This window comes from Leptonychotes weddellii, chromosome 5, assembly GCF_054177405.1.
Source record: "Leptonychotes weddellii isolate Sample4059 chromosome 5, ASM5417740v2, whole genome shotgun sequence".
NCBI classification, from domain to species: domain Eukaryota; kingdom Metazoa; phylum Chordata; class Mammalia; order Carnivora; family Phocidae; genus Leptonychotes; species Leptonychotes weddellii.
The window spans coordinates 1,832,218-1,855,623 of record NC_138373.1 but is presented as its reverse complement, the minus strand read 5'-3'; the positions used below and the strand labels follow the sequence as shown (position 1 = coordinate 1,855,623).

At 60.2% G+C, this 23,406-nt stretch overlaps 2 protein-coding genes across 3 annotated transcripts in view; one reads left to right on the top strand and one right to left on the bottom strand.

Annotated features, from left to right (window-relative positions):
* Positions 1–9,663, top strand: part of GNA12 (G protein subunit alpha 12) — a 95,836-nt gene extending 86,173 nt beyond the window's left edge. For both annotated transcript variants that reach the window (XM_081819273.1, XM_006730017.3), the window contains 2 exons: positions 5,679–5,729; positions 6,958–9,663. In XM_081819273.1, the coding sequence (XP_081675399.1) occupies positions 5,679–5,729; positions 6,958–7,527 (621 nt within the window). In that variant the 3' untranslated portion in view covers positions 7,528–9,663. The remainder of the gene's footprint in view (positions 1–5,678; positions 5,730–6,957) is intronic.
* Positions 9,664–17,190: 7,527 nt separating this feature from the next.
* On the bottom strand, positions 17,191–22,534 carry AMZ1 (archaelysin family metallopeptidase 1). Its single transcript, XM_081822374.1, has 4 exons — positions 22,318–22,534; positions 21,851–22,020; positions 21,231–21,407; positions 17,191–19,462 (listed from the first exon to the last, which is right to left on the bottom strand). Exons 1-4 carry the CDS (start codon positions 22,532–22,534, stop codon positions 18,902–18,904), a joined length of 1,125 nt encoding a protein of 374 aa, XP_081678500.1. The 3' UTR covers positions 17,191–18,901.
* Between the last annotated feature and the right edge of the window lie 872 nt (positions 22,535–23,406).

Sequence of the window (23,406 nt, the reverse complement as noted above, 5' to 3'; positions counted from 1 at the left end):
GCCCAAAAGGATTGAAAACAGGTGTTCAAATGAAAACTTCTGTGTGAATGTTCCTAGCAGTAGCCAAGGGCTGGAGGCCGTCCAGATGCCCGTCCACTGAGCAGTGGGTGAACGCTGGATGGTGTGCCCATGCGGGGTGTTCAGCTAGAGAACGGAGGGCACCCACAGCTGCTACGGCATGGGTGAACCGTGAGCGGGCAATGCCGAGCAGAACGGGGGGGTACCTGCTGCCTTCGGGGGTGACAACAGCGTCTTCAGACGAGATAGAGCTGACGGTTGCACATCACCGCGAAGACGCTACATGCCACTGTGTTACAGACACTTGCTTTTCAGGATTTTGTTTTTTTATGTTTTACTGATTTCAGTAATCTCTACACCCAGTGTGGGGCTCGAACCCACAACCCCGAGATCAAGAGTCGCACGCTCCACTGACTGAGCCAGCCAGGCACCCTATACACACACACCTTTAAATGGTTAATTTTATGTTACGTGAATTTGACCTCAGTTGAAGAAAAAGAGAAATCCCAGATGAGAGGGGCCTGGCACTGTAAAGCGCTCATGGTGGACCTGTTCCTGGGGTCTTAATGACAGATGGGAAGGAGCAGCTGTCCCCGGGAACGGGGGTGGGGGACTTCACAAGCACGGCGACATCCCGTAAGACAAGGACCACCAGCGTGAGCCAGCCTCGGGCCAGCTTCCTCCACACCTGCACGTTCGGGGGCAGAAGTGCTAGGCCACCAGTGTCCTGGGCTCTGCCCCCCTTGACACGCTGTTAGGGTCACTTGTTGTAGTTTGGTTTCCATTTTGAGGGGTTGATATTTTAAATAAATTTTGTTCTTAATTATGCAAGATACCTGCATGGTTCCAAAGGCAAAATGCATTCTGAGACATCTAGCTTCTGCCCTTGTGTCTCCTCCCCTGTCCTCCTCTTCCCTGTACCTCATCGTTTTTATCTGTTGCTGGTTTATCTTTCTGTGTCTCCTTTCTTAAATATACGCAAATAGCAACTGCTTTAATTTCCCCACCAATTCTTACACACAAGGAGACTTTGTTGTGCCCCTTGCTTCTTTCACACAGCCGTGTGTCAACCATCCGCTCTCCACAGCTGCGTCCGACCCCCCGCGTGAAGATAACGTGCTTTGTCCAGCCAGCCTTCCTTCTGTCTGTGGACACGTGGGTTCTTCCCGGGCTTTTGATATTCTAGAGGTGCTACAGTGAATCTTATACCTAATATTTTAGGATTGCCAATTAGCAACAATTTATAGGCACCCAGATTAAAATTTGAGAATCTCTATTTCTATGATGTATATTAATATGATGCTTTATCTTTTTCCAGAATACTTTCACAGCTGTGATATCATTTACTCTCACAAGACCCCAGTGAAATGTCATAGGTATTGGCAAAGCCTGAATTCAAGTGAAGGGTTTCCTGTGGGGAGTTAGATAATTTTCTTTTAAGTGTTTGTAGTTCTCTATTCAAACATTGTTTGGTTAGCATCTCTATAAAGCCAAAGTTATGTCTTAAATATGATATTTGTAAGTAATAAAAATGAAATTCTGACCTTTGGAATACTTTGTTGTTGTTTCTAATATACAGCAGTTTTAAAATTTGTCTTCGTAATATGTTTAAATGAGTGAAGTAAACTTCTGAGTCCTCTAGCTCACCATTGACAAGCCCTGTGTCTCCGTCCCATGTGACTGACCCCATTTTAGAATACCAAAATCAACCTCACTGGGTCCAGGAACTATAGGAACAGCTCATGTGTGCAGAGATAGGATTCCAAACTGAAAACGCACCGGCCCCAAGTGCAGATTCCTGTTTCTCTTTGTAACCGCCGTCCCTGCGCACCCGTCAGCCCGCGGCACTGGCAGGAAGTACTAGGAACTGAACCGAGGGTGTGGGAGAATGGGTCTCATCGCCGGCAGGAAAACGGGTGTGACCAGTCAACCTGGAATATTAATCCTATTTTTTTTTTAAGATTTTATTTTTATTTATTTGACAGAGACACAGAGAGAGAGGGAACACAAGCAGGGGGAGTGGGAGAGGGAGAAGCAGGCTTCCAGCTGAGCAGGGAGCCCGATGAGGGGCTCAGTCCCAGGACCCTGGGATCATGACCCGAGCCGAAGGCAGACGCCTAACGACTGAGCCACCCAGGCGCCCCTGGAATATTGATCTCGACGGCCTGGTCTTATGCGGTGTTGAAGGAGCCGAGTCTGTTCACTCGCGGTCTTGAATTAGCTGGATGAAGTGTACAAGGTCAGCCGATGTCCACTGACGGGGCTGGTTCATAATGCAGGGACCACCAGCACACGGACGGACGGGTGTGCAGGGGTGTGTCTGGTGACGGGGACAGAAGCTTCAAAGCAGCAGCAAGCCCGCTGTGTGATTCGTCTGCAGCAGGTGTGGGTGATGGGTGCTCCCAGGGAAGATGTCATGAAGAATAGAGTCCATTTGCCAAAAAGCTCATTCTCTTTATGGGTGTGATATGTCCAGGCCCTGCCCAATGTCTTCCGGCCACATTTGCCCATCTGTGGCACAATTGTAAGCACCCCAAAAAGACCCGCTGCTGCTTGAGACTGATCAGCCCCCCTTCTCCACCACAAGCACCCCCCAGACTCGTCCCGCTGCTGGTCATAAAAATGCACATTTTGCTGGGAATTGGGTCAGGAAAGCAGTCTGATGTCAAGCCTGTGCCTAGTAGTCTCTGAGCACATCCTAACAAGCTTTCGTCTACTCCGTGGATCCATGGTGTTATTAAAGAAGTGACTTAGATCTTCCGACCAAGGAGGGTTATAAAAAGCCCATTTCTCATGTACTCTTTCTCGTTAGACCATGAGACTGCAGTGGCCATCAAGAGGACCCCGGGACTGTTTGGCCACACGTGATCCTCTTTTTGTAAAGGTGCCATCTTTGTCCGTTTGGTCTGCTGATAAACATACCTAACCTGTGATTTTGAGAAATATTCTGGAAGCTGGAAAGCCCAAGGTCAAGGTGCCCGCAGACTCGGGGTGTGGTGAGAGCCCCCTCCTGGTTCATGGATGGTGTCTTCTTGCTGTGTCCTCACGAGACAGGAGGCAGGGGCCAGAGCGCTGGGGTCTCTTTTATTAGGGCGCTGACCCTGTTCATGGGGGCTCCACCCTGCAAAGCCGCGATGCCATGGCCCTGGGGGCTAGGTTTCAGCACATGATGTGGGCGGTGGCACAGTCTGCAGCAGGTGCTACATGGTTCATTCTGTGGTGGCCCCTTAGTTCCTGCCACTTGCCATTTCTCCCAAGACGTGACTCCTTCCCCCAGTGTTGGAAATCTGTCAGAATTTAAACCTGGACGTTTTAAGGAACTGGTGCTCTGGGAACCGTGAAGCCCGTGCAAATGATCGTTCTGTAGGCTGCATGTCGAATCTGATGGCGTACCCCTCAGTCCCTGACGGCGTACCCCTCAGTCCCTGACGGCGTACCCCTCAGTCCCTGACGGTAAACCACAGCATCCAAACCATGGTTCCCACTCAGCCTGGCGGGGCCACGGAGTGTGGAGCTCAGTGACTCCTTGCTGGTCCGAACGAGCTGATTCTCTTCCCTCCTTGCCTTGATGGGGGAGCTCTGTGGACGGACAGCCCCAGGGCAGCTGCCGCAGGGACCCGCAAGTTAGTGCCGAGAAGAGGCAGGCCTGGCATGAAACTGGGTTCCCCCTCCTCGTGCACCCACCCCGAGCATGCAGGTGGTGGCAGAGAGCCCCAGGTAAATCTTGTACCTCTGAAGGAGTGAAAGGATGCTAACATTTGGAGTGCAGGTGGGGTGACCCTGACTTCAAGCTCACTAGGGATCTTTTCATTCAAACTGGGACATACCGCTTTCTCGCTTTTTTAATACTTTATACTTAGCTCATCCTTCATTGTGTCCTCTGGGGCACTTTTCCTTTCACACCTTCACCGTTGGGTGAGCACGCATGTGTCACTGTTTCCCCAGGACAGTTGTCAGGCCGTGGTGACGGGACGTTGGCCGTGACTTTATGCCCAACCACACCAAAGCCCGCTTTCTTTTCGCCCGGTGCCACCGCATGCCTCAGAGTGACCCAGGGTGGCCCGGGCTGTGAGGGGCCACCGCCAGCTGGCCTCCAGGTGTGCAGACACCACCAGCATCCACCAGCTCTCCCTGCACCTCCAGAGTCCCTGAGTGGGAGGCAGGGGGGTTGAGAAAGACGTGGTTGTGGGGGAAGTCACGGATCAGGTGGGTTTCTCTGTGGCCCCTTCTTGGACCAGCTGCCCCACCCTGTGGAGATGGCTGTCCCCACACCCAAGCTGGTGTCAGAAGGGGACAGACACCGAAGGGCGCGGCTGGCAGAATGGCAGAGGCGGGGTGCCAGGGAGTGGGGTGTCCGTCCTGGAGCCCCAGGTGCCATCCCTCCTGCCTGTGTGTCCCTAGAGCAGAGAGCAGACTGCGCCCACCACACGCTGACGTTCGGGAGAACTGCATGTGCGAATCCTCTGTGCTAGAGTGTGTGTGATGCGTGTTTCTGTCCCCCTTAAAACTGCTGTCTTGTCAATCCTCCAAAAGGCTGGAGGGACGTAAAACGGGACAGCTGACTCCCACTGAAGCAAATTGACTCCTTACTGTCTTCCTTGGGGCCTGTTGGAGGCTGACTGGGGCAGAACTCCAGGGGTCAGGGCGCTGCTCCTGTCATTTTCATCGGTTTCCTTTACTGTTTTATATAAAGTCATAGGCTCGAGCCATAATCCCACACCTTTCTGATGGTGTCTCCTCCGTGACGGCCTAGGGTGTCAGCCTGCCGCCTGCACGCTTCTGTGTGAACGCAGGCAGACGTGGGCTTCCCCGGCGGGACTGTCCCCGGGCCCGCGTGAGGGAGCCCGAGCCACCGAGCGCCGTCCGGTGGTGCCTGTGGGAAGCCACGTCCTCCGTGTGCGCGGGGCGCCGTGACTCGTCTGCCTTCTGCTTCTTGAGGGAAAGTCGCAGCTACGCGCTCACCCCGTCCTCTGTCCCGCTCCCTTCAGTGTTTGAACACCCTCTAAATGCTTCTCCTGAAACGGGGCCCAGGGTGACCATAAGGTGCACGTTCGCTGGAGAACGGTCTCTGTATGGGCGTTCAGGGCAGAGAACGTCCAGGCCGTGACGGGTTCGCTGTTCCACCGCAGGAACCCAGACCGAAGGTTCTCGTTCGAGGCTGCGAATCAGGTCGTACAGACGTGGGGGGCAGCAGTGGAATGTTGGACCCGTTTCCGGAAACTGGAAAGTGTGCGGTCACAGGCCTGTCGTTGAAGATTTGCCCTCTCTAGAGACCACATCCACAGTGCCCTGGGCCATCTCTGTCCAAGCAGGACTGCTCACAGGGCCCTAACGTAAGCTTCTGGCTCTGGAGCAGGCCAGTGTGCATGTCTGGAAAGGAAGGGTTAGCCCGGCCAGAGGGGCCAGCGCCCTGCCTGTCACCAGACTCAGCCGGGGTGCTTTGAAAACACAGTCTGAATTTGAATTCTAGAGAAACTGCATTTAAAAATGTTTTCAACTGTGTTTTTAATTTTTAAAAATGCCTGTATGCTCTTAGTCTCTTTGCCTTCCCATTTATACAGAGGGGAAACAACACTCATGTGATTCTGTTATCATCTCCTAGTGGCCAAATCAGGGTTCTCCACCAAGACTGAGTCGTGCGTGTTTTTCCTCTGTGACAGGGTGAATCGGTGAAGTACTTTCTGGATAACTTGGACCGGATCGGCCAGCTGGTGAGTACGGACCCCACCCCCCACCCCCGAGAACTGTGAGCCAGGGTTAGGAAGCGTGTGCTTGGAGGCCGGAGCAGCCCCCGGCCCGCGGGTGTGCACACCATCCTTGGGCGCCCTGCGCCCCGCATCCGATGACTGTGGACGGGGCTGTCATGTCTTGCCCTCACTCAGCTCCCGACTCTGGGTCAGCGTGGAGGGAACGTCCGTGCGTGGCGTGAGCATTCCCTCCTCACGTTCTCGCTCGGACTACCACAGAAGACTCAGGGATTCTTTAGTGAACGGAGGATTTCCTTTAACGTTTTATGATGGGAAACGCACACACACACAAGGACAAATCGTCGGATGAGCCTCCGGGCCGCCCTCCGCCAGGAGCACACACATCCTCGCATCGTTCCACAGTAACGGGATCCTGAATCCTGCCCGCAACACCACTGTTGCTAAGATATCCGCAGCATTCCTCGATACCGACCGCCGTCCGGTCTGCTCGGGGATCTGCCCGCGTGTCCCATCCGTGTTTTCGTGCGCGCTGCGTGTTTGGCAGTTGGAATCCGCGCCCTCGTAAGGCCCGTCCTTCACAGTTGGGCCGCGTCACTCACATGTCTTCTACTCCGTAGGTTTCTCCCCCGTCTTCCCTTTTCTCCCCGTTTATGTGGTGAAGTAGCTGGATCGTTCTTGCGGGGGGGCCTCTCGCGCCGGTCGCTGTCTCCCCTGCAGTGTTGGCTCTCTGCCCCTGCTCCCGTGTGAGCGGGCTCTGGACCCAGAGGCCTCATCGCCCCTGTTTGGTTTCTGGCGGGGCCGCTGCCCGCGTGATTGTGCGCAGCGGTCGTGGAGGGTTTTAACGGCAGCGCCACGGTTGCGGAAGACTTCCCAGAATGATGTATTACGTAGATTGCAGACTAAATCTAACTAGCATCGCAAACCTAGATTAAATTAGTTCACAGTAAGGTTTGGGAACGTGCATGCTTTAGAATTCAGGAAAGGACAGAGGTGGCCGTGGGCAGAAACAGACCCGGGGGTTCCGGCAACCTGCCTCGGGCCAGGGGGCCTCTGCTCGCTTGAAACAAGCCCTTATTGCCTTCGCCTCCGTTCCGTGGCCAGTGTCTGATGGTACAGATGAAAGTGGCTTTTGGTGTTCGGTTCAACTTCTCGCCCAAGTGCATTGGACTCTTGATCCTCCTTTCCCGTGTTCTTCTTCTGCTAAACTTTTCCCTTCTCCTGTATTTTACAGAACTACTTTCCTAGCAAGCAGGACATCCTGCTGGCACGGAAGGCCACCAAGGGCATTGTGGAACATGACTTCGTTATTAAAAAAATCCCTTTTAAGATGGTGGACGTGGGCGGCCAGCGGTCCCAGCGCCAGAAGTGGTTCCAGTGCTTTGACGGGATCACGTCGATCCTGTTCATGGTGTCCTCCAGCGAGTACGACCAGGTGCTCATGGAGGACAGACGCACCAACCGGCTGGTGGAGTCCATGAACATCTTTGAGACCATAGTCAACAACAAGCTCTTCTTCAACGTCTCCATAATCCTCTTCCTCAACAAGATGGACCTCCTGGTGGAGAAGGTCAAGACCGTGAGCATCAAGAAGCACTTCCCCGACTTCAAGGGCGACCCGCACAGGCTGGAGGACGTGCAGCGCTACCTGGTGCAGAGCTTCGACTGGAAGAGACGGAACCGCAGCAAGCCACTGTTCCACCACTTCACCACCGCCATAGACACGGAGAACATCCGCTTCGTGTTTCATGCTGTGAAGGACACCATCCTGCAGGAGAATCTGAAGGACATCATGCTGCAGTGAGGGAGGACGCCCCTCGCCCGCGCCCACGGCAGCCGGGCCCGCGGGGGCTCCCCGGATCCGTGCCACCCACGCCCGGCCCCGGAGTGCCGCCGCACCAGCCACGCCGGCCACGCTCCAGGCCGGGGACACGGACACGCGGACGTTAGCTACTGAACCCGGGGCGTAGTCAAACTACTGAGAATCCAAGGGGTCCCTTTGGTATTCACGCGTAATACCTAGTAACACAGCTTTCTCTCTCTCTCCAGAAACTATTCCTTCTCTGACACGGTTTAATCGAGGGTGGAGTGTTGACGGTGGGCGTGCACACGCCTGCACACGCACACTCAGTCACGACAGCACAAACAGCTGGCCTTGCAGACGGCTTTTCCCGCTAACTTGCGAGTCTTCCGTGAGACAGACGAGCCCGAGAGCTTTGCCTCACGGTGGTCTGCGGCGCCACCTCCCAAAGCGCACGCGTTGCCTTGGAAAACCCTAGTGCCGGTTCCTTGAGAGACCCTGGTCCAGGCACCCATGATCTGGCCAGGGGCCCCCAGCTTTAGAGGGTGGGCGTGGGCTTGCCTTAACACCCCACGGCCGGTGCGCCGGCGGTGGGCACGCCTGTTACACGCACCCGCCCTCCCTCCCCCTGGCCTCGCAGGTGACTCTTCTTTCAAGTCCTGACACCTGCAGTGGGCTGTATCCGCCTTCCCTTCTTTCGGAAGGTACTAGAGCGCTTCCCCTTCCCCTCGGGGCTTCTGAACACTGGCAGGATTCCTAGCACAGCCTCTGTGAATGCCGCAGCTGACCTTTCAGAAAGCCCAGACTCTCAGAGTTTCTGCAGACTGCCCCCACCCCGATGCCTTTGGACGGCCGGTCCCCGCTTGCAGCTCTGCTGGGGGTCTTGATTCTTACCAAGGTCTCTTGCTTCCATTCGTGTACACATGTCACCAGCAAACACTGCCGGACATGGCTCTCATCCGGGAGAAGCTGCCCAAGCCCGTGAGTGTGGACACGGGAGGACAAATGTCCCTCTCTGTGCCCTTGCCCACTTACCTTTGTGCAGGCGTCGCTCCCTGGCTGTCAGCACACTGCATCCCAAGCTGGTCCCGCTGTGCGTTCCTCTCCTAGGACGGTGTGTCTGGTGTGTTGGGACTTTCCCCAGCATTGAAAAGGGAACAAAAAGAGCTTCGTCTAACCGGTACCAGACCATTACTGTGGCCCCCGTCCCAAGGCCGTCCTCTTCCCAGTCCTGTGTCCCTTTCACATCTCCCTCCTGGCTCCTTTCCAGCAAGCAAGATAAACAAGAATCTTGTGGCAGATGCTGATCCAGAAGGAAAGGGCGCGCAACCTGCTTCTGAGTCATCCTTGTTATCAGTGTTCATAATGAGGCGACAACATGAAATTCTTTCTCTTTTGGTGCTCGAGGCTTTGTGTCCGTGTATGTTAGAGTTCTGGTTTTTTTGGCTGGGAAAAAAACATGGCTGTTTGTGTACTGCTTCTGGGGCTCCTCATAAACTGAAGGATGTGACCCAGGGTCAGTGCCGATGACCGGGGCTTAAAGGAAAAGGAGCACTCTTGGCAGGCTCCCTCAGGGTGGTCTGGGGTCCTTCCAGCCCTGTCCCCAGGGCGGCGGGCCCCCCCTCACGAGTCACTCACTGTCAGGGCCTCACCAGCTGCCACTTACTGATGGAGGAGCCGTCACCCTGGCCCCGGCCGCTGCCCGCTGGCACTCGGGGCGCCTTGGGCTGGGCTCCGCCCGCCATGTGCACCACGCTCCGGCCCCTTTAACACCGCGGGCAGGAGAGGCGGGGCTGCGTGCTGAGCTGCGTGGGGGGCCGGGCAGGCGCCGCGGCCTGGGTCCCTGGGCGGACGGGGTTGGGGGGGTGGTCTCTGAAGGCCCTGGCTCGAAGTTCTGGGCTTCATCGGAATCGGGGAAAGAAACTTTTTGCAAGGCTCAACTAAAACCATTCACAGCTTCCCCACACATAGACTGTAGTTGTTTTTTGTCTCCAAAACCTTCGGCTTTTGTATTTTTTTTATTTTAATTTCACTGTTATCCTTGATTATTGTCTTTTTTATTGAGTTGTTGGAGAAGCAGGAGATAGTCATGCCTCATCTATTATTGCAAAAATGTAACAATAAACTTCCTCAAAATAAGATCTTTCTTCATAGTTCTACTGTTTACATAGAAGGACACATGTAGGCTTTTCCCTGAAATACCCTTCTATTTGTAGAGAAATGGTCTCAAAGACTTTGCGTTCAGCCTTGTGATGTACAGAGATCTCCAGGATCTGTATTCTTGTAACGTTTTTTACTTCTTGGATAAAAGAAAAATAAGTCCGGTTATTTTAACTCCGAGATCCAAAAATACTCTCAACACAAGATCATTAGTTAGGACTGCCTCGCTTGGGCGTCCTGGGGACAGCGCACACGGACTCAGTGGGACTCGGGGGATGAAGGCGCCCCCCAGGATGCGCGCGGCCCACACGGCTGGTTCACGGCTCCCACTTCACACCCCGCGGGCCTTGGTCGGAGGGCCCAGTGTGGTGGCGACCACCTTTGCTCTGGGTGTTCATTAAGCTCTATCCTCCGCATTCGAGCCCAGCCATTAAGTCAGATTTCTAGTCCCCAAATTCAGAGCCCAACACCATCAATCCTGACTGTACTTGAAGGTTCACTACCCGATCATCGGCCTTTAATCCCGAAAGTGTGCTGCACGGAGCCCGACACACACAGCTGTCTCAAGTACTGCTTTCCGTGAAAGCACCGGAAACACAACTTCAAAGCCAATAAAAGCGTCTTGTACATAGAGACGGGTGTGTGCATGCGTGTGTGAGTGCGTGTGCATGTGCGTGTGCGGCCCTCACGTGGCGTGAGGGAGGGAGGCCCCGAGTGCGGCTCTGAGGTCTGAGAGCTCGAGAAGGACCTGCTGCTGGACCCTTGACGCGGCCTGAGCCCCGCCACCCGAGGGCGCCAGAGGGAGGGGCGGGGCAGGTGGGGAGTCTGCTGTCCTGACCCCCGAGGTTCTCGTCACACTGCAGTCTTTTCCAGAAGGAGGCACGTGGGTGCTGTCCAGCGGCCGTGGCCTGGGTGGGGCACCGCGGTGTACCCGTCCAGAGAAACACCAGTGATGGGCGTGCTGCGTGCTCTGTGTTACCCCAGGGCTATGGGCTGAGCTCTGTGGGTTCCAGTTTCAACACGTGTCAGCGCCAGACAGGATGGTGATTCTCCACGCTGGCGCCGCAGTCCGATCCCCCCCAAGGAGCTTTGCGGAGGCCCCGGGCCGAGCCGCCCAGGCAGGGCCCTCCAGTAGGAACATGGTCTAAGCGGATTCCTGGCCTCCTGGCGACCTCACCGTGCAGCCAGGGCAGAGGGGCCACCGAAGCAGTGGAGCTCCTGGGGGGTTTCTCGCCGGCTGGAGTGTGTGCTCAGCTCGGTGAGAAGGCTGCTTCACCGTCTCCCTCAAGGCCGCCAGCTCTGCCCCTTGCCGGGACCAGCAGCCCGCCTCCAGGGAACAGAGGTGGTTCCTGTGGAGGGAGCTCTGGCCGAGCCTTTCCAGCGTGGGGCAGGCTCCAGTCCTTCGGTCCCGTCTTCTCCGGGACGTGTGTCGGGTGCGCCTTGGCGGCCTCGTTCTGGAACGTCCCTGGAAGCTCGGGGAGCTGGCGTGTGCGGTTCTGTGTGTTGCTGACTCGGCATCGGAGCTGCCAGTCCTGGCTGGGGGTGGTACTGGGCCTGCACCTCGGGGGCCTGGCAGCCCTGGTTGGGGACACTGGGCTCCAGTGTCATTCACAAGGCAGTGCTGGGCCCTGACAAGAAAGCTGTCGGGTCCCCCGAGGAAAGGAGCTTGCTCGGTTCACGAAGACGGTTCCCCAGCTGCATGTGCTGCGTCCCCGTGCTCACGGGCACCCAATGTGCTGGTTGGCGCCCGAGGCTGGGGGGAGGGTGCGGGCCGAAGCTCAGGCGGTGGCTGTGGGTGGAGGGGGGCCTGGGCCGCAAAGAAGCCCCTGCTGTCTCCGCAGTCCCCCTGCACGGTCTGACCCCCACCTTCTGCTGGGGAAGGACAGGGCTCTCAAACTTGGAGGCTGCTTACTCCGTGGTGTTCGGATGGGGTGTTAAAATAGCTGGATTTGATCTCCACGCAGCGGCTGTTCTCTTCAGGTGACTCCCGGGGGCTCCTTCTCTCGCCGGGCTTCCCTCCTTGGAGGAGAGCGCGTGTCTGCAGCCTGTCTGACAGCCCTGGCGGTGGTGACGCCTCCGAGCCAGGCCTGGAGCTGCCGGGCCTGGAGCTGCGCTTTGTAAGCTCTGGGCTTTGCCTGATCAGAGATCGTGGAACTGGTCCCCGGGAGGTTCTGAGCCGTCCGGAGGCCGTAATCCCACATCCAACAGGAAAAGCAGGATGCCAGCAGGAGCAAGTGGGTTCTCAAGTATCTGGGCACGTGGACGTTCCCAGGGGCTGGTGTCCCTGTATGGCGGGGTGGGAATGGGGTGGGCCCTTGGGGCTGTGGGTTTCCAGCCCAGAAGGACAGCACAGAGGGCGGCAGGCTCTCCTTGCCGATTGGAGGACGGGACGGCTGGGACGGCGGGAGGCAGGGGGCACCCTGCAGTCTGACCCTGCCCTGTGGCGGCTCACCCTCCTCGGATCTTACCACTAGGCAGCAAAACATCTTAAAATGTCATTTTGGGCATCTTAGCAGGAGGGACCTGAAGACCTTGGCCCTGGCTGACCGTGAATGTGGCTCAACTGGAAAATGAGGTTCTCCATTTTCAAGCTGCGTATAGAAGGTAGTTTTTCTCTTCAGAGGGTTTTCTGTTTTATGTCTTTGTACCGTGAACCAAAGTGAAACGCTAGAGCAGAGACTCGACGGTTCCTGAATGAGCCCGAATTTGCTATCAGGCCTGGGCACGGGCTCGCCAGTGTGCTGATGAGCCGGACGCGCCGTGCCGGGGGGGCAGCCCTTCTCCGGCGGCTCCTGTTCTGTGACAACAAGGGGCCGTTGTTCAGGCCTGTCACTCGAGGCCTTTTTATTAACCGTGAATTTACTTTATTTTGTGTTTTTAAAAGCTGACGTATTTCCCCCAAGTGAACATAATCCCAGCCGTCCACAGCCACGGTGGAGTTTCCCTGTGGGAACAGCATTCCCCGAGGGCCTGCGTGGACCACGCACCGTCCGGTAAGGCTGCCCTGATGTCCGCTGCAGGTGGGGAGGAGCTTGATGTCCTCCTCCCCCAGGGGACCTGGGACCTGCCCTGAGCGTCGGCCATGCGGTGTGGGCGAGCCAGGACACTTTTCCCAGGCCCACCACAGACGGGTGAGCAGGGCCCTGGCTGTAGTCTGGGGGCGGCGGGTGGGGGCGTGCTTCCGGGAGCACTCACGAGCAGCTCATGCAAATTTGGCCGTTTCCCCACCATCTGTCCTGTTTGGAGCTGAGCTCTTGCTAGACTCTTCAACAAGCCTGCTTACGAAGGAATTTAAAACTGATTTTTCGGGGGCACCTGGGTGGCTCAGTCGTTAAGCGTCTGCCTTCGGCTCAGGTCGTGATCCCGGAGTCCCGGGATCGAGTCCCGCATCGGGCTCCCTGCTCGGCGGGGTGCCTGCTTCTCCCTCTCCCACTCCCCCTGCTTGTGTTCCCTCTCTCGCTGTGTCTCTCTCTGTCAAATAAATAAATAAAATCTTTAAAAAAAAAAAAAAACACTGATCTTTCTGTGCATCTCTAGAATCAAAGCATCACCTCTGAACCTCTTCCAAATATCCTTTTTCTAAACTCCATTCAAGTGACTAAAATTGGCAGGTTATCCTCTGACCCAATACGGCGTTCCACGCCCAACCTGCGCCCTGCGTGCCTTTCCTGCCCCACCGTGTGGTCCCCATGCTGCAGCCTTGCCCAGGGCTGGGCGCGCGGAGGACCCCGTGAAGGGTCGGGCTGCCGTGGCATCACGCTCCAGTGTTCTCTGTGGAAACCGAGCTCGGAGCCCGTTCCGCCACGGGCAGTGCCCTGGAAGTTCGCACAGAGCCAAGCCTGCCCACGGGGCTGCCGGGAAGCCTCTGTTTATGAATGCCATGTACCAGGTGAGAATCTCTATCGGGAAGGGTAAAAACATGCTGTATGGCCACAGTGGTGGGTGATTTTGATGATTTACTATGGTTCGCCTTAAATTGCCCTTGCTTTCCCAGCGTGTTGCATCCCGTCAAACACCAGCTCCCGCGGCCACGGCGTGTGATGTCTCTAGATGGGAGAACACAGGTGACCGTGGATCCTGGAGTGCACGGTTCGTGGGGCGGACGCCGTTCCAGAAGCCAAGGCCTCCCGCCGGGTCTCGTGTACGTGTGGCCGCCAGCAGGAAGGTGAGGTGAGTAGGTGCTCGCAGCCTCGGATCTGGGCCCTTGCTGTCCTCTGCCTCTGTAAGCCTGTCCCTGCTTGCCTTTCACCCCCTCCATGCCGCGCCCGGCAGGTGCGCCCCATCCTGCCGGTAATGCTCCACGCAGCCTTGCAAGTGTGGATCCGCAGCGTGGATCGAAGGTGAGCACGCGGCCAGGCGACAGTGTGGAGCCCCCGGCCTCGAGTCGGAAAAATGCCATTGGTAGTAGTAGTATGAATAGAAATAACAGCCACCCACCTTGTCCCTTGAGAGGTACAACCTTGACCCCAGAACGCATGGAAACGGGGAATGAGCCGGTGTGATAAGTAGGATTCCTAACCCTCCGGGCAGGGACGTGAGAGGAGCGGTGCCTCAGGGACATGCACCGCGTGGCTGTGTGCGCGGGTGAGGGGCCAGAGCGCGCCCCCGCCCGGTGCCCTGTGCACCTGCAAGCCCAGCGGGTCCGGCGGGCACCTGCGTCCCAGCAGGAAGGAGCACCTGCTCGGTTCAGAGGGTAGAAGCTCTTGTTTGCAGCTGGATATCTCCCCCTCCCTCCAGGCTTTTTCTTCACGTGCATTGACAGCATTTATTAATTTTAAGAACGAAAACGTAATGCATAAGCGGTCCAGAAAATTTGAACTGTGCAGAACTTACTCTGCACGTCAAAGTCCTCGGGAATCTTGGTACTAAGATGCCTACGCTCGGGCAAATTTCCCCTTGGCTGCGGGACTTTTATAAACACGGACGATGCCAATCTAGTAGTTTAATCCGGTTGTGCTGGCAGCTCCTGGGATCAGGACGCAGCGGGGGCCATGAGCGAGGCCTGCAGGGGGGCAGGGACAGGCTGCAGAGGGCAGGCCCCAGGGCAGAGGGGACGGGAGGTAGCTGGGCGGGGCCCCCAGTGGTGCCGGACTGACGGCCAGGATGCCACTGTCCCCGCCTCCCCTGAACCGCCTCTCCAGGGGGACCTTCGGGGGAAGCACCCAGCTCATTCCTGAGGGACGTGGCTGGAGTGGGGCTGAGGCCCGATTCCAGAGGAAAGAGCTGCTGCGGGGATGTATACCCCTCCCTGTCTCTTTCGTGCTTCACACTTCGGGCAGGCGGACGGAGCTCCTGTGGGTCCTACTGGTGACGCTCGCTGGCTTCTCTCAGAAAAGGCCCTTTCTGCACATTCGGGCCCTGCACGGTGCTCTCATTCTCCTCCCGGGACCCCCGTGCTCCCAGCCCTGTCCCCCGGCTTGTGACTCACGTGCCTGTCCTGTGCAGCCCCCAGGAGCATTCCCCAGGCGGGCCAAGGGAGGAAGGCACCAAGCCGGTCTGAGGATCTCACGGTGGAAGGCCTGGCCACGTGGGTCAGGCACGCTCCCTCTGACGTTCTGCCCTTACTCGAGCCGGTGTGGCGAGAAACAGCGAATCAGCGTTCATGGCTAAAAGTCCGAATGAGGGAAAGGAAAGTGATGTCAGGCCCGGACAGGATCCTGCAGCCCGGAAGCCCTCTGCTCTGTCGGCCACCTGTTCCGGGGGCAGGTGAGTGCGTCCCCACACGTGCCACGTGGACTGGGAGCTGGTGGCGAGCAGACCTCAGGCCAGTGAGAGACCCGCAACCCAGCCTTACAAGCGTAGGGGGGCCGAGTGCTGGGAGGAACGTGACGCGGTGCTCAGCATGCCGGTGGGACCTAGAAGTCCCGCATTGGCCGCGGCTGAGAGGTGACGTTTAGGCTGCAGTGTAGCCAGAGAGCTGGCCTGGAGGGAGGGGACAGCGCCAGAGCGGGGGACACCGGGCCTGGTCCAGTTTCAGTGCCTCACAAGTGTGTTAAGATGCTCGGGTAGCGGCCACTTGGGTCGGCCTCACGGGGAACCTGATTGCGTTTCTGGTTCGTTCTTTGGGCGCCTGGGGTCATTTCAGAGGTGGGACGTGGAGGCCGGTTGCAGATCCCACTGGGGCGCGGGCTACGGCTTTCAGCCACCTCCGATGAGCGAGTCCGCGGGTCACCCTGGTCATCACGGGTGGGGGGAGGGGGACTGAGTGCATCGTGGCCCCAGGGTGTTTCTTGGAAATTGCTTTTTTAAATAAACCCCTGACTAGCTTGTTTTCATTTGCTTCTGTGCCCGAGAAGTTCAGAAATAGACAGTTATTCTGGGATCCCGTGGACCCAGGTGCTGCTGGGCGGTGCTGGGAAGGGCTGCGCGAGCCGTCTCGGCCAGTCCTGCCCGGTGACCCGGCCGCTCTCCAAGCCTCGCTTCTGGATGGTGGCATGGCCCGCGACTCCCAGTTACCCTGCAGCGTTAGCTTTCTCTCTGAGGGCTTCACGTTTGCTCTTTCCTCGGGCGTCCGTGAAACCAGGTTCCTGTCCGCGTATGGCTGCCCCACCGCAACCTGGAGTCGTCCAGGGCTGTGGTGGCCTCCGTGGCCCCAGCTCTGGGTTGGGAGTCGCCGGGTGAAGCCCTGGCACCCCCCCCCGCCCCCCGGTCTTCCCAGAGGTACTCCCACTCCGCTGGGGACTCGCTCGCTCTGGACAAACAATCCGTGGAGCCCCAGGGACTCGGGCTCTGTGTAAGCTGGCCCTCGCCCCAGCGTGCCAGCCCCCCACTCACGCTGCACCCCGGCCTCCAGGGAGTCCGTCCAGCAACGTGCTGCAGCTGCCAGGGCCTCCCGGGAACCTTGGAACCGGGACCCCGACTCCCTTTCCTGCTCAGACTTACCTGCGTGCTTCCTCAGAGAGAGCCGCAGGGACGAGGGACGTGAGCAGGTCCCCGGTGCCTAGACAGACTCATTCGAAGGGCCTGTCCCTTCCCAGGTGGATTTGGGTCTTGCGGCCGCCCCTGCCTGTTGGGTCTGAGAGTAGCTTCTCGAGGCCGCAGCTTGGACCCTGGGTGTGGGTGCGTGTGTGCACCCCTGGAATGGTGTGGCCCCCCTTTTGGCCTTGATGGGATCTAAATTTGGACTCTCAGCTTCAACATTAGCTGCTTGGCTAAGGCAGGGCATGTTGGGGGTTATTTTTAAGCCCTTCTGGGGAGTTCGCTCCTCCGGGAGGGGCTGAATCTGCTGTCCCATGAGACTGTGTGGACAGGCCCCCCCCCCCATGCCCTGGCCCTGTGGGGGCCGCAGCGGGGCTGCCAGGAGAGGGGCTGCCCTGCACCAGCCTTCAGCAGGACCGTTGGGATGGGTGTTGAGCTGCTTTGGAAGGTGCGTAGGTTCCTGCCCCCCCACACACAAGCCGCGGTACACGTGATGTCGTGACCCCAGAGTAGCTGTAGCTCCGTTCACGCCCTTGGGGCCACGTGGGACTCACGGGGCCCGGTGACCGATACGGAGCTCGAAGGCGATACAGTCCATCGTGTGTGTTTATTAACAAAAGCCCGGGCCCGTCGCTTCTCGGAAACCATGATGTGGGGTTACCCGGTTCCGCTTGGGTGAGGTGTGTGGCCGTGCCGGGGCCCGGGACCGCGCTGGGGCAGACGGCGTGCGTTCCATCCTCCGCCAGAGCCGCCGTCCCTGGGGACCGCCCCCCCCACCAGCCTATTTGATGCCGGAAAGAATCTCTCTTAGAGTTTGAGTCTCAAAACATTCCCCCAGCAGCTTTCAAACCGCTGTCCGTGTGCAGCCGGGAGGCAGAGTGGACGGGGCGGCCCCACCCCACGGCATGGGCTCCGCCTGAGCGCCCCCTCCCCGCTCCTGAGCCAGGGCGTCCTAGCTTCTCTTCCGTCGCCTGGGGACCCACCTTTTGCAGAAGACGGAAGGAAACTGGGACACAGGTAACCCGACGGAGGTGGCAAGATGGCCGATCCAAGCCACGCTCACAGACCGGGCAGGTTTCCCCTCACCCCTGCTCTGGCTGGAAGGGGGCACCCAGGGCCCCTCCCCGTGGAGCCGGGTGACAGCTGTGCTGGGGTACGGTGGCAGCGAGGCTCTGGGGCGCTCCTGGGGGTCCTGCTGCCTTCCTGGCCATGCTGCCCCAGCCCCGGCAGCCAGCTCTCCGTGAGGCCGACCTTCCTGCTGGCTCTGGCCCCAGGCCAAACGCCTGAGCTGAGCTCGGAGCAGAAGGTCAGGGCTCTAAGGCGCGAAGGGTGGGGGCTGTGTTCGCAGCAACAGATCCCCAGGTGCAGGCCTCCCTCTGTCGGCTTTCCCCCCTCCCTCCATGACCTCCTGGTCACTGTGATGCTCGCGGAAGCCAGGACCCAGCCCTGGAGCCCGCGCCCTGCGGGCCTGGGACCCTGCACCCCGCCTGGTGTCCGCCGACAGGAAGCCTCAGGCCTGCTTGCGGGGGGAGGCGGCGGGGAGGCGGGCGGGACCCTAAATCTGGAGTATGTTTTACACTCTTTTCCTTAGAAAGCCCCCAAACTGTAAGCTAGCCCCGAGTGTACGAGCACCCGTTCCTGCCTCTTTCCGGGAGGGAGAAGCAGCCGTGACCACACTCGATGCTGCAAGAACGCTGCTGTTGGCACCCACAGCTTCTCTCCCTGCAGCCACGGGGGACGTTCGAGAACAAGGACGGAGCAGGCAGTCGAGCGTGCACGCCGGAGCTTCAGCTGCAGGAAACACGGGGTGACAGAATCGAAAGGACACACACACCCCGGGCAGGCTGGCCGCCTTAGCGTGGCTCGCATTGGACGGAGTCGGAAAAGTCCGTGACGACCCACAGGTCATGAGCGATGCCATAAGTGCCAGGACCGGGGACCCCACAGGCCGCCCTTGTCCGCAGACCGCACTGTTCTCACCTCTGCGGGGGACACGGAGGGTCTGTCACTGTGCCCCTGCCCGCGCAGGGTCGACAGAACCGCCAGCCCCTCGCTTTCCCCGGGTGTGTAGACAGGCTCCAGCCCCAGGCAGCCCCTGCCCCCGGCAACCTGCATTCCAGCCGTGCAGGCGAGGGACGTCCAGGCCCAGAGCCCCTCGTGCCATCCAGGCAGGGCCTGAGGACCCTCTGCTGGGACCCGGGGGTAGGATGCAGGCCTGCAGCTGACCTTCCTCTGCTGCCCTGGAGAGCACCCCTCCGGGCACCCAGGCTACACGGCGCTGGACAGATGGGCTCCCGCGTTAATTCTCCTCTGCCCTCCAGCGACCGGGGGACGATCCTGCCTTGGACAGTTTGCATGTGCTCAGTTTCCTCCGCAGGGAGGAGAACGTGCCCCCCAGGACCCTGCGCAGCCGCATGCCGTCTCGGCTGCAGGGCAGGTCCGGCCTGGGGGCTGGGAGCTGCCCTGTGAACATCTCCCACCCGGCCAGGGCGTCCACGGCCCCGTCCACCTGCACCAGTTCGTCCTCCGTCACCTCGCGCTCCAGGGCCTGGATGCACAGCGCCAGCCACCGCCCGTGCTCCTCGATGGCCTCCCATGGGGGTCCGAGCGGCAGCGGGCTCTCAGGGACGGCCAGCGAGCCCAGCCCCTCCTCGGGCTCCAGCTCCGGCCCCCCGGAGAAGCTGCGGCTCCACGCATCGGGAGTCAGGGGCTCCGACAGGCTGCTGCCCGGCTCCGACGTGCTCCCGCAGCTCAGGCCTGAGTCGGCGCTGCTGGGGAGGGTGTCCTCCACCACCGAGGGCAGCCCTGCGTCCGGGCTGGGCCGCGCCCGTGTCCCGGCTTGCGTCCAGGCGTGAAGTCTCTGGGAGGGAGAGACAAGGCTGGGTTTTCTGGGTGCCGTCACTTTAGCCCGGGCACTGTCCCCAGACCCTCCCAGGCTCGGCGCCACCCGGGCCCACGTGCACATAGGAGCGGTGCACGCCCAAACTTCAATTTAACTCAAACTGTATTAAGCAATAAATACTCGAAAGTCCTCCCTCTCTACCTGGTTTTACTTCTTTTCCCTCTGATCTCTGCTCTCAGGTCTCTGGCGTCTGCACCATGGACACGCCTGTGACCACACACTCGGATGCCCCTTCCCAGCGCTGCCCCCAGCGTCTCCCCCGCGCCCCGCTGACCAGGACAAAGGGACAGCAGGGACCATCCCTGGTCTTCCATCAGTGCTCGGTCACTGCCGCAGCATCCAGGGACTGGCTGGGGACAGACCCGGGCTCCGGGGCCCCCCTCCTCCGAGCCCCTCCAGTCACGTGGGTGAGGTTCTGGGACAGGCTCCCTTCCTGGTCAGGGGCGTGAGTGGAAGGTGGGAGCAGAGAAGCCACGAAAGTTGGGGCAGGTGAACGCAAGCCCAGGAGGAACGCAAGTGAGGATGCTCGTGCTTTTCACAGGCCGGAGCCGGCCCCCTTCCTGTACACCTCCCAGCACGTCCCAGCTCCCCTCTTCCCGCGGACAGCCATCAGCCGCTCCCCCCACGCCCTCCACGGGGCAGCGTGTGGGGTCCCCCCTCCAGCTGGGCTGCCCCCTTCCTCGATAGCCCATTCCCCAGAGTCACTCAGAAAGGATCTGCACGAGGAGGCAGCTCTGGGACCTGGACACGCCCAGCCCTCTAGCTCAGCGGTCCTCAAAGTGGGGTCCCTGCCCAGCAGCACCCCCCGGGAGCCTGTGAGACATGCAGGCCCTCCCCTCCCGAGGGGTCGGGTCAGAACCTGTCCCCCACGGAGTCTGGCACCCTGACCTTCACCAGAACGCCACCGCTTACGGCCCAGGCTGCCGTCCTCCAAGAGCAACGGGGGGCTTCCCAGAGCCTCAAACATGGCTTTGGGCTGGAAACTAAAATTCAGCCAGAGTGATTGTGTTGATAGGCCTTAGTACACACCCCCCTGCCTTTGGACTTGGACTCAGAATGAAGTTTGAGTTTGCCAAGCCCTCCTCCCCGAGGAGGAGGTTCCTTCCCCCGGGCAGCTGCTGGCCCGTCTCCCTGGGCCTCGGGGCGGCCTGGGGAGCCTGCTGCAGGCAGCACCTCAAGGTGACAGCAGAGGGCAGCATCGCCCCGCGAGCTCAGCCTGGCCACCTCCCAGCATGTGCGCGAGCCTCCTCGCCAGGGCCGGCGCTTCCTCTGGGCGGGGGAGGGGGGGAGGGCGGAGGGGGAGGGGGGAGGAGGGAGGGCAGGGCAGAAGGATCGGCTGCGGGCCGGGCAGAGCCTGCGGCGGGACGCAGGAGGGCGTCTGAGCAGATGCCGGAAGCGCTAGGACAGGCCCAGCACCTGACCGGCGCTCAGAGACGGTGGCCTGAGAAAAGCCATCTGCCCCTTGTCCCTCCCGCACTCGTCCAACCTGATGGCCACGGCCCCCAGTACTGGGTGCGGACCGTGGGCCAGGCACCCGGCTGAGGCCGTGACGTGCTGCCCAGCACCAGCAGGATGCCAAGAGCTTGGCACGCGGGTCTGCTCACTCGGCCTGGGGTTCTCGCACCCGGGACCCGCCTCCCGGCCCACTGGCCTCCGAGCCCCGGGCGCGAGGCCGGGCTGGGCGGGTGCTGGGCGGAGGGGGTGCTGCCCCGGGAGCGCCACTCACCTTGTACCTCTCGACGAGCTTGAAGCCCAGGACGTGCTGCAGCTTCCTCAGGCAGATGGGACAGAGGTCCAGGGGCCGCCGCAGGGCCTCGTCCAGGCTGAGCGCCCCCTGCATGAGGCAGCGCAGCCAGCGGCAGTTCCCCAGGCCCAGGAGGTGGCAGAGCTCATGACACGTGACCTGAGGGAGCCCGCACAGCGCCGCTGCCCTCGGGCTGCGCACCCGCCCGCAGGGCCCCGGTGGCCGGAAGCGGTCCGTGTGCCCTCGGCCCCGCTCCCGACGGCACAGGGCACAGGCGGACGTCTCCGGCGCGCCGGCCCCCAGGGGCCCCGGCACGGGAGCCTGGGCGGCAGAAAGACCCCGGCTCCCATCCCAACGCTGCCCCTTCCCAGCTGTGTGAGCTCAGGCAAAGGTCTGGCCAGCTCTGGGCCTTGCTGTCTGCGCTCCCTGAAGCCTGAGCCTCGTCGTGAGGGCTGGACGGAGCGCTCACGCCCTTCTGTCCGATCGCACGTCCTCCCCAGGTTCCTAGAACTCGCCCGAGCCCCCAGGCCTTCCACCCCCTTGCTGCCCCATCTTCTCCTCCCCGCCGTGCACTGACCCCACGTCCTGGCCTCCCTGCCCACCTTGCAGCACTGGACCATCCCCAGGGCGCTGAAGCCCACGCTCTGGCCTCCGTCCCGCACGGGAGTCTCGGGGCTGTCTGCGGCCACCTCGGCCGGGGCTGGGTCAGCGGCGCTGGGCCCCGACTGCAGGAGATCCCCCGAGAACCGGGCAAAGCTGCAGACGCCTACTTCTGGGGGGAGGCAGACACGCCAGGGCAGCCGCTCACGGGGAGCCCAGGAGCAAAACTGCCCCGCCCTCGGGGTGCACGGGTCCTGGGGGCCCGGCCCTGCCAGCGCGCCCCCGTGAACGTGGCCGCGAGGTCCCTGCTCAAGAGGAGGCAGGACGCGGGGATGCGCGTTCAGGGCAGCGGCTTCCAGCTAGCGCGTCATCCTCCCCGGGGGGGTTGGCGCTCCCATGCGCTCGCTGGCCCAGGGCGGGGCCCCCCACAAGCGCGGGCTGAGGCAGGGGTGCCAGGGCTCTGGCTCACCGTGGCCTGGAAGGAACTTGCCAAAGGTGAAGCTCCAGGCCTCGCACGGGTACAGGTCGGACAGCGTGAGGCCCAGCACACACAGCGCGTCACCCGGCTTGCTGTTCTTCAGGAAAGACAGGATGCCGTCTGCGAGGGGAGAGGGCCCGAGGGGCGCTGAGGGGGCTGCTGGGCCCCCGTCTGCCAGCCCCAGGCTCCGGGCAGGAAATCCTGTCATCCCCTCTTCCTCTGCCCACGCCAGCCCCTCCCAAAGTCAGGTGCAAGCTCGCCACGTTGCACAAGCAGCTGGTCGTCCGAGGCCGAGAAGTCCTAGCAGCCACGCGGCACGACATGGAGCGGGGGCCACAGGCCTGGGCCTCGGGGGCAGGCAGCCGGGGTCACGTGGGCAGGACCTCAGGGTCTCCATTTCCAAAACTCAGCAGAGCTGGTTTGGACGGGGTAGTTGAGAGGCCCAGAGACATCCAAGTGGGGACGCCAAGAAGGCCACTTGACCAACGGGGCCGGTGTTCAGGGGACGGTGCCCCTGCGGCCACAGGATGGGACCCCGGCCCCAGAGACGCCTGCATCCTAGTCCCCAGGGCCTGTGAATGTTCTGCCTCACAGCAGGAGGGCCGCTGTGGACGTGATTAAACTGAAGGCCTTAAAATGGGAAGTTATTCCGGATTATCCGGGTGGGCTCAATGCAATCATTAGAGTCCTTAGACGAAGAGACAGAGGGTCAGAGGGACCTGAAGGTGCTGTGGTGGTGGGCAGAGACGCAGCAGTCAGGGACCGGGCCTGGAGCAGGGCCGTGTCCTGTAGGCAGGGGACAAAGGAAGGACCAGCAAGGTCTAGGACTGGGAGAGGAGGGTCTCAGTGGCCAAACCTGCAGCCTGGGACCCAGGAAGGAACCGCCACCATCAGGATGGCATCTGCCCCAAGAGCTCCCTGTCCCCCCCGAAAACTCTGTGCTATCAGCTCCCCCTGGCACACGCTGGGGACTGCGGCCAGCCCTCCTGCCGGAGATAACCAGACAAGCTGGGTGAAATACAAAAAAACTCCTTAAAGCATCCTAAATGGGGCGGCGCTGGCCGCAGGGGACACTGCACA

Bases quoted from the DNA above. Each gene is read 5' to 3' on its own strand.
- AMZ1 (XM_081822374.1), bottom strand. From the start codon at position 22,534: ATGACAGGATTTCCTGCCCGGAGCCTGGGGCTGGCAGACGGGGGCCCA. The intron at 22,021-22,317 runs GTGAGCCAGAGC...GCCTCCCCCCAG, and splicing joins CAAGTTCCTTCCAGGCCACG to AAGTAGGCGTCTGCAGCTTT. The intron at 21,408-21,850 runs GTGGGCAGGGAG...GGGCTCCCTCAG, and splicing joins GGATGGTCCAGTGCTGCAAG to GTCACGTGTCATGAGCTCTG.